Genomic DNA, 13,615 nt, shown 5'->3' with positions numbered 1-13,615 from the left:
AAGCTTCTAGCAAGACTGAGAGAAATAAAAAGAGAGAAGACTCAAATCACTAATATCAGCAATGAAATAGAGGATATCACAACAGATCCATGGTTAATAATTTAAGATGATAAATATATTATTATAATTTGTTCCAGTATAGTAATAATTTTACCATACATATGTATCTTATAACATCATGTTGTATACCTTAAATGTACACAAAATTTATTAAAAATAAAGGAAAGGTGATAAGGGACTGTTATGAACAACTTCACACTCATCAATTCAGTAAGTTGGAAGAAATGAACTATTCCGTGAAAAATACAAACAGACAAAACTCAGGCAAAATTAAATAGATAAACTGAATAGTCATGTAACTATTAAAGAAATTGAATTTTTATTTTAAAAGCTTCTGGTCAAGAAATCCCCAGGCCCAGATAGTTTTACTGGAAAATTTTACCAAACATTCAAAACAAAAAATAACCCATAAATTTTGTACAATTCCTCCAAAAACTAGAGGAAGGAATACTTTCCCTATTTATATTATGAGGGCAATGTTACTCTGATACCAAACCCAACAAAGATATCACAGATTATGAACACTCTAGACCAATATCTCTGATGAATTTAGATGAAAAAAACCCTCAACAAAATTTTAGCAAAATATTATACAAAAATGTATAAAAAGAATAATGCACTATGATAAACTGGGATTTACTCTAGGTATGTGAGAATGGTTCAATATTTAAAATTCACTAATGTAATCTACGATTTCAAGAAATCAAAGAAAAAAAAACTGATCATGTCAGTTAATGCAGAAAAAGCGTATTCAATACCCATTCATGACAAAAATTCATTTTCATTTACCATTTACAATTACTTATAAGAAAACTAAATATATAGGTATAAATCTCACATCTACAGCAACTACATGATAAAAATTATAAAATGCTGATGGCATAATCAGAAAGAGCTAAAGACTTGGAGAGGCATATCATATCCATGGATTAGAAAACTCAGCATAGTAAAGACGTAAATTCAACATAAATTAACCTATAGGTTTAATGTAACTTCCTTCAAAATCTCATTGAGGTCCTTAGTAAACATATATTTATTCTAAAATTGATAAAGAAAGAAAAGGCATTATGATAGCCAAAACAAATTTTAAAATAAAGAAAAAAATGAGAGAAATTCTCGATGTTAATGCTTACTACATATATATAGTTGAAGTAATCAAGTCAGTATGGATCTGGCAGGGTAGACACAAGATCAATGAAACAGAATAGAAAACCCAGACATAAGTCCACATGAATATGTCCAATTAATTTTTTATAAAGGTATAAAAGCATTACTGTAGAGAAGGATCTAACCTTTTCAATAAATGGTGCTGGAGCAATTAAACATCCATCAGCCAATAACAAAAAAAGAAAAGAAATAAAGAACACTTTATATAAAAATTAAAGTTTTCAAAATGGGTCGTGGGTACTAATATAAAACATAAAACTATAAAATTTTTAGAAAAGAACATAGGACAAATTCTTGAGGATCTAGGACTGGATGGTACTCTTAGATTTGATAAGAGGAAAAATCAATATGTTAATTTCATCGAAATTAAAAACTTTTGCTCCTTAAAAGAGCTTGTTAAAGGGATTAAAAGATAAACCACAGACTAGGAGAAAATATTTACAAGTCACATATCTGTCAAAGGCCTAGAATCTAAAATATGCAAAGAACTCCCCAAACTCAACATTAAAAAAACAAATTAGAAAATAGTCAATGGGCATTATAAAAATAGAAATAAACGTTATATTAAGTGAAACAAGCTGGGCCCAGAAAGAAAAATACCACATGATCTCACTTATATGTGGGATCTAAAAAAGTTGAACTCACAGAAGCAGAGAGTAGGATGGGGGTTACCAGGGGCTGAGGGGGAGGGGTTGGGAAAATGTCAAAGGATATAAAATTTTAGCTAGGAGGAATAAGTTCAAGGGATCTGTTGTACAATGTGGTGGCTATAATAGTTAATAACAATGTGCAATTTCTTGAAAATCATTGAGAATAGATTTTAAGTGTTCTCCCCACAAAAAATGGTAAGTATGTGAGATAATGCATATGTTAATTTGCTTGATTTAGCCATTCCACAATGTATACATATGTCAAAACCATCATGTTGTACATGATCAAATGCATGTAATTTTCCTTATCAATGAAAAAAGTAAATATAAAAAGAAAAGAAAATGACCAAAAGACATGCGCAGACATTTTTAACTGAAGTGAATATTCAGGTGGCAAATAAGCACATGAAAATACATTCATTATCATTAGTCATTAGACAAACACAAATTAAAATCACCATGAGATATCACTGTATACTAATCAAATGACTAAAATGAAAAATAGTGATTACGTCTAATGTTTGCAAGGGTGAGGCTGTAAAATAGCACAGCCATTCTGGTAAACACTTTGGCATTTCCTTTTAAAATTAAAACGGAGTTACCATAAAACCCAGCAATTATACTCTCAGCCATTTATTCCAGAAAATTGAAAACTTATATTCATGTGGGAACTTGTATGTGAATGTTTGTAGCAGCTTTGTTCTTAATACCACCAAACTGGAAACTACCCAAATGTCCTTCAAAGAGTGAATGGATAAATAAGCTGTTTTATATCCAAATCTGAATACAATTTTGTAGTAAAAAGGAACACACTATTGATAAACAAAAACTTGGATATAACTCTGGAAATAACACTGAGTGAAAAAAGCCAATCTCAGAAGGATGCATACTAGATAATTTCATCTATGTAAAAATCAAAAAGGAAAATAATTATAGAGATGAAAAATGAGCTGGTGGATTAGTGGTTGCCAAGGGTTAAGGATTAGGGTAGGGAGGGGATGGAGATGGCCACAAGGAGCTACATGAGGGGGGGTCTTGTGGGAATGGTGCAGTTGAGTATCTTGATTATGAAATACATGATAGAATTGCATCAAATTATACATATGCACACATGCATGAGTACATGTATCACTGCTGAAATCTGAATAAGCTTTATAGTTTGAACCCATGCCAATTTCTTGTTTTTCATATTATTCTATAATTGTATAAGAAGTTTACATTGCACATTCTAAGAGAAGGGTACAGGAGATTTCTCTACATATTTGTTCATAAACTTTCGTTCATCTATAATTATTTCAAAATAAAAACTTTTTAAAAGTTGGATTGTGGAATTTCCTAAACATTTGAATGAATAAATTAAAAATGAACCCCATGAACTAACAACTGTTCCTGATTCAGACTATTTGTAATTCAACCTACGGGTATCATTCTTTTGGATTTACAGTATTGCAGGATTTACAGTATTTACAGTATTAAGTCTCTAATAAACCTGTATCTGCATCTGTACATATAACTACACACATACACACACACACACACACACACACAGACACGGTCTGATTTATTGGGTGCAACAAAAAGCCTGACCACTGAGATTTGAGAAAACTTCTCACAAATGTCAGAATGTGAGTGGGCCAGGACACCCAGGGAAGGGCATGGAGTACTCATAGGATAATACAAAATTTAAAACTTTATCCACTCGGTATTTATGGTATTTATTTCTTTTTGGACAACTCTTTTAAATGATCAGTTTTAAAAATGATAAGAGATGGGTTCAGAGCAATTTTGTAGTCTTGGCTTTCATTTTAAGGAACCAATCTGATTCCCCAAACAGCTTTTCTTTTCTCTTTTCTTTAAAAAGAAACAGGCTTATTTCCACAAGCTTTCACTGACTTGTCAATTTTACAAATGCGTTCAATGATCCATGAAAACCAAACAATTCAGTGTAACACAATTTAAATAAAAAAGGAAAGCAAGCAGTTACAATGTCAGTTCAATCTGGGCAGACACAACCTCTGTTCCAATGAAACATGAAACTATCAAACAGAAGGCCATTTAGTTGTAGGTGAACAACAGAAACAGTGAAATTTAGATTTTTTTTTTTTATAAATTTGCCTGGAAAACTGGATTTAATCTGTAATATTTTCATCACTGTTGTTTTAATATAAGCATCAATTTTTATGTTTAAAATTATTTTTACATTTTTAAGCCTGTGTATGTCTCTTTGTGTTTATATACATATGTATATGTATATATATTTTTTCTTTGATGTCTCAAATATTTCATTTAAGACCTTTACACAACTTATAAGTTCTAGGCTCTCTCTTATATTGCCCAAAGGATAGAATTATCCTCGTATCTTTTCATTTTATATTCTCCCCCACTGATTCTCTACCTTTAGCATAGTGTACTCTAGAATTACCTAGAGAATTTGTTAAAATAAGTGACTGGGTTCTACACCCAGAGTTTTGGATGTAGTAGAACTAGGACAGGGTCTGAGAATTTGTGTTTCTACCAAAATTCACAGATTATACTGACTCTTCTGGTCTGAGGACCACTTTTGAGAATGACAGGTGTCATCAAAGATGAGTGTTTCCATACATTTAAAAATTAGTTAAGCTTTTCTGGAATGGCCAGTTATCTTTCCTATGTGTTTCTTTGTCTATCTCCAGATTACTCAGTTTTACTTAGATCATGAACTAATGAAAAAAAAAAAGCAGTAATTTCTCCAAAACTCTTTTATGCATATTTCAATTATCAAAGAATTGCTATTCTATGTTTCACAGCTGAAAATTGGTAAAATAATTTCAAAACTGATTTTGCAAATCCAGGCACTGAAGCCCATACACTTAGGTTACCAGAAAGCTCCCTGGGCCTTCACCCAGATAAATTATTTTTACTTTTCAAACAATTCTTATATAATATTATACATTGGACTAACTAGCTTCTAACTCACAAAAGAGCAGATTAAAAGAATAACAATAACCCAAAGACTATTGCAATAATCTAGATAAGGGATGGAGATAGTAGCACCTAATATTTATTAAGTCCCTACTCTGTGCCAAATTCTGTGCTAGGTAATCTACCAAGATTATCTCATCTAACCCACCCAATAAACTGTGACAGAGGTTTACTATTAGCCTATTTTACAGAAGTAGACATTGAGACAGAGTCTAGGGTGCAAGATGTTTGTTAGGGATCAACACTTGTGAAAGAAAAGAAGGAAACAGAATTGAGCAGAGGGAGAAATTGAAAATTAATGCAAGTTCCACAGAGCCTTTCCCAAACGAGGAGGGGTGGGGCATGTGTGGAGTAATATTTTCCTGTCACAGTGGTCTCTATTGGGCTGAAATGGCTGAAAATTTATGCTCACACTTCACTGGAAATGGTTTTCTCAGGAAGGGTGTGACCTCAGGCAAGAAGGCGTTATGTAACTGAGTCTGAACCTGAAGACTGCTGATACTCCTACCCCTCTACTGGGCAGGAATTGCTTCTCTGAGGAATCTAGGTGTACATCTTGTGTGTCATTGATTTGTCCAAAGACACAGCAATTGTCTGAGTAATGATTCAAACCCAGGACTGTCTGATTCTTTTGACCATATAGTCTATTACTTTCTAAAATATATATACTGAATATATTTCTTAACAATGGCATGAGGAGTTCATCATGGACCCCCACTGGCTTGTGTGATAATGCATTGATGACCTCAGGTATCGCTGAGGAATGTAGCAGAGACCGTCCCTACATGAAATGTCTCTAAACCTCACTGCAATTTTGTTACCTGCCATCCCATTGCTGTGCTGTATGAGTCTGGAATCTGTGAATAGTCAGCACTATTGCTTTCACCCGAGTTACCATCATTTCTCATTCTGATGATTGAAAGATTTTCTGAACTCATCTTCCTGCATCACTGTTGCCCTACCCAACGTGTAGACTGTCTTAATAACAATGCATTCATGCCACAACTCTTTTCAAACGTTTTAAACAATTCCTCTTCACACTTCAAATAAAATCCAAACTCCTTACAAAAGCACTTTCAAGACCCTATATAATCTGATCCTGCCTCCTCACTAGCTACGCTGGCTCTCAAACATGCTGAGCTAAATCCCACAATGATTTTACAAATGCTGTTGGCTCTGTCTGGATTTCTGCTCAGTGCCATCTTTTTAGAGAGGCTTTCCTGACCACCCTAGAGAAGAGAACTCTCTCTCACCCACTCCACACTGCTTTATTTTTCTTTCTTGATCTTTTCACTACTCGAAATTGTGTGTATTTGTGTATGCATATATATGTGTGTGTATAATTTTATTCATAGCACCACTTTTGCTTTGTACAGTTGGTATTCACTCAAACATACTCAAAATGTTCATTATCTGTCTCTTCCAGTGTAATTTCAGATTCTTACAGATAGCGACTTTATCTATCATGTTTACCCTTGTACTCTCAGATTCTAAATGAGTACCTGTTACCCATGGCATGGCTAACTATTTTGTAAATAAATTGAATGAAAAAACTATGGTAGTAAAAAAATTATACACACACACACATATACATATATACACACACAAGAGTCAGAAAACTGGTTTGGGTTCAAATCCCAGTTTTACAACCTACCAGTTTTGGTAAATTATGTAAAACTATAAGCTTTGTTTTGGTTTGGTTTTCATCTCAATTGGAATTAATACATTCACATTTGTTTAATTAAATAAAATAACATATAAAGAAAATGCCATGAAAAGGAAATACAGGTATAAATAATCATTGGTTGAATTTGAGTGCCTATCCCCATAATAGTTGGTAAATTACCAAATCTTTTGTTTCTTCAAAAAATAAACCCACATCATTTGGAAATGTGTTTATATGAATTACCTAATGCACTGATGATAACCAAGTGCTACTCTTTTATTTTTTAAGTTTGAGTGGTATTTGCAATTAATTACTGCGTTGAAGCATATCCAATACACTCTGGTACATATTTATGTTTTGTCTTTGATTAAATATGTCTTCAAGACAGGAACTGTCTATGAAATCATTCTGAGGATGCTTGCTATGTACATAGCAGGCAGGGTGATCTTCCCAGTTCCCCACGGAGCTCTCCCTGGTACACACCCACAAGTCCCGGAATTTATTTCTTCCTCCCTAGATTCATTCTTTCTTGTCCTTCCTAAAATAAATGTTGTTCACCTGATCCTTCCTACCTGGTCAGCATACTTCTCCATTTGGCATCTTCCTTCCTTAAATATGCTACCCACAAGGATCTTTTTTAGTTTTCAACAATTATTGTACTTATGGATTATGCCCTGTTTTTCAAAATTTAATTTTATTGTTTAATATGATTTTCTACCTACTTCATATGCACAGATTTTGAAGAAAGTGAAGAGTCCCTGAGCATAAGGACTGGGTTACGTATTCCTTTACTGTATTCCAAAACTATCATCACTCTGCAAAGATAAGTAGATGCTTGATATAACTCTACATAGATGTTATGCTTTTTTAAAATACAGCAATTTCTAACCTCCACAACTCCAAATACCCCTTTCAGTAAAGGAATGAAACTATTTTCATTGGATATCTCACTGAACAATAAATGAAGGGTCTTTTATGATTTCATGAGTTCAACACTTCAAGAGTTACTATGGAAAGCAGAGTTTCAGGGCCCTAAGCTGAGATTAAGCTGCAAGTGTACTGTTAGGACTGAGGGGTTTGCGTTGGTCCACCTTCAGGATAAAACAGTTTGTGGTTTGCAACTAACGTAAAACTTTTGTAATATAGCTCCCAAGTCCCTGAAACTTAATTCTATTCATAGACCATTTCTATACCGCATTGCACAATTGGTCAGGGCTTTGCAAAAACAGAAAACAGGAATTATCTTCTTCCACTCCCCAGTGTGATGGCAGGAGACTTGAAGAATAGGGACAAAGACTATGGAAGCTCAAGGACCTTTTGTTGTCTGGGAATTAAGAAAAGTGTTAGAATAGACTTTGGACAAAATTGTTCAGCTGACTAGAAAACAGTACCTTTTAGGAGTTTTGGACTTCATGTCCTTACTCTTATTTTTCCTTATACTCTTGGCCCCAACTTTCAGCTATTCTTGGCTTGTCCAGGTCCTGGAGCTGCTCACTCCACACCCGAAGAATTATCATTCCAAATCCTCCTGCTCCTACTTGCCAATAAAATGCTAATATCCTACAGCCGATCTGATACAAAAAAACCAAATCCATGATAAAAATAACAGTGGCTGGGAGGCCAACAGTAAAACATAGTGAGCTTTCTAATCAGAACACCCTGGGTTTTGTCTCTCAACTCTAACCAGCTGCGTGATCCTGAGCAAGTTGCTGAACGTATTAAAGCTTCAATTGACTCACAGACCAATAGGTATAAAGGAGCCTATTTCGTGGGCTTGCAGTGAGGATTAAATAAAATGTGTTTACAGTGTCCAGCACAGAGCCTTGCCAATACTAAATGTATTATTAGCATTATGAGCATCAAGATGAATATTGTTCCCAGATAAAATACTAGCCTTTAAACAGAGCCTTTCCATATTTTAGCTCAAGGAAGTGAATAATAATAAAAATATCATGCACTAAATCTTGGTTTTTGTTTTGTTTTGTTTCCAGTAGAAAGGACCTTAGGATTCCCCCAAATATTAATACTTTAAGAATATAGGTACCTACACTAGCAAATATGGAAAGAAACAGCTTTAATCATGAGTATTCTTTTTCAACCTCTTTCAGTGTAGACTGACAAAGAAGAAGAGCTACCTAGTGAGAATCTTAATTCTCTGCCTCTTATTGCTAATAAACAAAGGTACCAGCATGGTTCTGTCTTTGAAAGTTTAAATATATTACTCTAGCAATCCTCACAAAACTCCTTTGTGCTGTGAACCATGTAGGTGTCAGCATCTTTATTTTTATTTGTTTGATTTTTGTTATTTTTAGATGAAAAAGCAGAGACTTAACCTTTCAAATACTGATGTAACAAAGAGTACACGTGATTGGTGTTTTAGTTTTAACTTTGTCACAAACTGTAATAGTTTAGTCAAGTCAATTTCTATCAAGATACTCATTTCTCTAATATCTTCATTTTTCAAATGCTTGCCTTACAACTTCATAGAGCAGTTATAAGATTAAAATAAAGTGTGAATTGAAATCAGTTTGCAAAGGAAAATCCACTCTGTAGTTTTGGGAATAATTATTTCCATCACAAACACCACAGCCAGAAGCCAAATTTGCACATCAACACTTCATTATTGGAGACACTGGTACATGAGCTTTTTTACAAAGATTGTAATTTGTGTTTTCATGGTTTTTGCACATTCTGTGACTATCATGTTTACAGTACTTGCTTTTATCATCGAGGAAAAGTCTGTAAAATCTGCAAAATTGCTCAGCTTAATGTCCTTTTTGGGTATTTGTTTCAGTGACGTTTGTGATGCTTGTAATTCACTTAACTGCTAATCTGAAAGGAACAGCTAAATGTCCAGGCTGGGAGGGGCCCTGATGAACATCCCTTTATGAGAGCCTAAGGACCACCTTTGAACCTGGGGAAGCAGGGTCTGGGGGTACCGGAGAGCAAATATCAGCCAGGTTTGGACTCGTGAAGAACAGTCAATTCTAGAGAGAATATGGTTAACTTTGGCCTGAAAACGTTTCCCAAATGTTCTGAAATTCACTAGGTTTTTCAGAGTCACTTATAGCTCTCCTGTGTGGAACCCAATTAGAGGCTTTTGTTCTCCAGGAATTCTTAGACTTGTAACAAAAGTGGTCATGTGGTCATCAATGGTCCACTACGTAGGATGCTCTGTCATACTACCTCCTAGAAACCCTAAGAAAAGTGAAGTTGTCCCATTCTTCAGAAGAGTATCTGAAAGGTTCAGCTGCTAAGCCTATGTCTCTCTTTTTTCCTTTCTGCCAAGTATCTGAGAATAGATTCATATTTAAGTGGTAAGATAAATGTGAATTCTTAACCCGTAGAAAGGCAACCATACCATAACTAAACATTTCATTGGAGAAAGGGAAACAGCAAAGCAATATAGCAGAACAGGTGCAGAGGAGACAAATATTATAGCTCCTAAAGTAATAGTTAGCTGCCACTTTAAGATGCTTAGCCTCTCAAGTAAAATATACAAAAATGTCACCACAAAAATTCATTGCACTAAATCATAGGAATATGTCTCCCTGTTAAGCATAAATTTATAAACATTGGCTCTATATGAGATCTTTTCACTTTAAGAAAACTTAAAATACATTAGACATGAAAATTCAAATTTATAAAACCCTTCAAATAGGAGAAAATGATTTGCTTTAGAGAAGATTCCTACCTTAGCAAAGGGTTTTACTAGCAAAGTAGCTTAAAAATAAATCATTAACTGGAATAACATGAACTATTAATATTAAAAGCCAGTTCAAATTTAAGGTCAGTGCAAATAAAGATGAAGCATCTCAAATTATAACTAAACAACTCGATTTAGAGAATTAGATTTATAAAAATTTGATTTGCATGCAACTTCTTGGTAATGTTACTTTGTGCAAAGTGAGTCAGAGCAATGGAATTGTGAGATGGTTTCCATGGTCCCTGAGCCAGGACAGCTGATGTATCATTACCATGTGGAGATCTCAGGGATGAAGCCATCATAGTTTGCCTATCAGGTGCTGCCCAAGAAGTAGTGTTTGATCAGATAAGAATAAAATATAGTGAACTATGTGAATTCTGGTAGTGAGTCGCAATCTAAGCTAGACATAGTTTTTTTGCCTTATCGATTTTGTTTGTTTGCAGGAGTTGTGAAATTCTCTATGCATCACAATGATATAGCAGGGGCAGGTTGGAGGAGATTGATGGTATATAAGAATAATTTCTGATTCAACCTGAGAATTATAACAACCTAGTGGCTTGTTCTAATTCTGGAAGGAGAGGAGGATCCTGCTTTGTTTATCTACTGCTGCATGAAAGATTACTCCAAAACATGGTGACTTAAACAATTTCATTTTATTTGCCATTAATTTTCTAGGTCAGAAATCAAGACAAGGCTCAGCTGGGAGATTTTTCTGTTGCATTTGGCTTGGCTTGGGTATCTTATGAAGTCACAGGTAGATTGTGGCTAGTGCTAGAACATGCAAAATGTGGTGTCTTGGCAAGGACAACTGCAAGCCTGGGTCTCACTTTGTCAATGTGACTCTCTCCATATGGTTAGTGTGGGCTTCTTTACTGGAACCCGTGAGTGAACAGTTCAAGTGCAAAGACAGAAGCTATAGAACTCTTAAGACCCAACCTCAGAAGTTATACCCAATCACTTCTACTATACTCAGTATGAGCCCAGATCCTAGGGCATGGAGGAGTGATAAAGACACTCTGCAAAACAGCATGTGGGATGAGAAAGATTTTGGTAGCCAACAGGATCCACCACAAGACCACAGTGATTTCTTAAAAAAATCATGTCCATCATTTCTTTCTAATAATTCTCCATGTGAACCTTGGAAAGCAGCCATATTTTGTACCATGTGTCCTCGGGGAAAAGACAGAAGCTAACAAATAAAGTTGGCACTCACCTGGCGATACTGTTCCAGGTCAATTTTGTTACCCACCAACACCAGAGGAATTTCATAGGTGTGGCGGACCTGAAAAATGAGCTCTTTAAACTTGGCAGCCTCCTGAAATGATTGGCGGTCAGTGACGGAGTAGCAGATGATGAAGCCCTCCCCACCTCGCATGTACTGCTCCCGCATGGCTGTGAATTCTGCCTGCAGAAAAAGAACAAAATTCTTTATGGGCTTTGGATATAGAGAATCAATGTGAGATCTAAATATATCATTATTAAATTTGAATATTTTAAGCCATTATGGGTGTTGCTATTTAATCATAGAAGATTTGTTTAAGAGATCTTGGGAGAATATGTTATATAGCAAATTTTACTCATGGACTCTTAGGATTTATATATAGGTGATGTACTTTTGATATTTTTAGTGATCTCATTTTAGGAAAATAAATTTAAATTTGTATACTCTAAACGTTAAATTTATTTGAACCTAAGTTATTCTTTACATTACATAGTTTAGATGTTTTTTTCATTCCATACCTCTTGGAATAAGTTTTTGTTCTAGAAACCAGTAAAGAAAAACAATATATGATCTAAAGAAGTTAGCTTCACTTTACTAAAGACAGTAGGTTTTTGTAGAGAATCTGCCATAGGTTCTCCAAGGGACCTGGAGAGCAAACTAATTTTCTGCTCAAAAATATGAAAACATACTAGAGTTAGACCTTGGTTATCCTTGTGAATGGAGGAAGTTATTAGCATAGATAATTACAGATCCAGTTATAAGTCTAGGTATTAGATTTATCTCACAGAGATGTATAAACAAAAGGATCTGGATTGCTGAGTGAAGGGTCAATTTCTACATTCTGTTGGTTCTTTCATTTTCTTCTGTCCCCGCTGAGGAGGGCAGCATTACATTCCAGATGGTACCAATGCCCCAACCTGGGAGATGAGGCATTGCTTTATCAGCCTTTCACGTTGCATCCCACTTGAACTACAACTCCTTGGTGACTGAAAAGTCAATATTTTTGTCTGAATTTCAATCTGGAAAGTTCCTTTAAGTCTAAAATATCTGTATTCATTCATTCTTATTTTGAATCTACTATTAAAATGACAAGGACTAACTAGAAAAAAGTAATGGAAAATATAAAACATAACTCTAGCTGTGAAACAAACCACATTAAACAATAAAAGAACATAGGTAACTTGGACAATTTGTGCTGTAAGAAATGTAGAAAAGAAACTTTAGATGGGCTTCAGCTATATTTGAATAACTGGAGAAGATATGACTTCACATAGCACAATGTTTACAAGAATTCATAAGATGCACTGCTCCGAGTAATTGTCTAAAGAAATGTTAATTTGGTTTAACAGATCTTGAAAGATGGAAGCATTTAGATAGGTCCAGAAACTTTGGCAGACTTAGGTGCTTACAGTCCAGAGAGAGTGATAAATTTAATAAGGTCCTGAGTTAGTTGGTGAATCTCTTAAATAATTTTCAATACATACAAAATAAATGCAAAGCAGTATCATTGGGTTCAACCAGTCATTTCAAACTTGCAAGAACTCTATCCCAGAGAGGAGAGATTTGTCCAGGGATAGACAGCTACCAAATATAATTCAAAAAATTCATATTACTTGACTCTCACTGTATCAATTTACTTAGCATTAAATTTTACTTTAACTCAAACCTAAATTTTTCCATGTAAGTGAAATATACTAACATGGGAGAAAAACAAATTCTACTGGACCTCAGCTTCATCCCCAAGTCAATATTGGGTTATAAAATATCTGAGGTCTCTCATAATTCTGACATTCTTTGATTTTGAAACCCTGCATTTCAACCAGAACCCCATAGTTCTTAAGGATCAACTAGAAAAGTATGGACTGAAAATGCTAACTGATGTTTTCCAAACTTATAATTACATTTGTCAAATCTTTAACAGAAATGATAGAATTATCTTACAAATACATTTGATCTTGAGGAAAATATAGATTTGTTAAATCAATTGTACATGATTAAATAATGAAAATGCAAACTAAACTGGCAAAGATATATTTTACAATTTAAAGTTCACTCTGTTTTCCAAGTATTAATTTAAGCTTAAAATTATTTATTTTTATCTAGTGTTTTTGAAAATTAACAAATACTCATAGAAAAATATTCAAATGGAATAGAAGTATATGGTATAGAATATAAATAGAAGT

At 34.3% G+C, this 13,615-nt stretch overlaps 1 protein-coding gene across 1 annotated transcript in view; it reads right to left on the bottom strand.

The window, feature by feature from the left end:
• Positions 1–13,615, bottom strand: part of RIT2 (Ras like without CAAX 2) — a 293,109-nt gene that overhangs the window by 131,510 nt on the left and 147,984 nt on the right. The window contains exon 4 of the mRNA XM_069468039.1: positions 11,424–11,615. Coding sequence (XP_069324140.1) covers positions 11,424–11,615 — 192 coding nt within the window. The remainder of the gene's footprint in view (positions 1–11,423; positions 11,616–13,615) is intronic.

The sequence above is a fragment of the Eulemur rufifrons genome, chromosome 5 (genome assembly GCF_041146395.1).
Source record: "Eulemur rufifrons isolate Redbay chromosome 5, OSU_ERuf_1, whole genome shotgun sequence".
Lineage (NCBI taxonomy): Eukaryota > Metazoa > Chordata > Mammalia > Primates > Lemuridae > Eulemur > Eulemur rufifrons.
The sequence above is the reverse complement of the archived record's forward strand: the minus strand, read 5'-3'. Positions and strand labels throughout refer to the sequence as shown.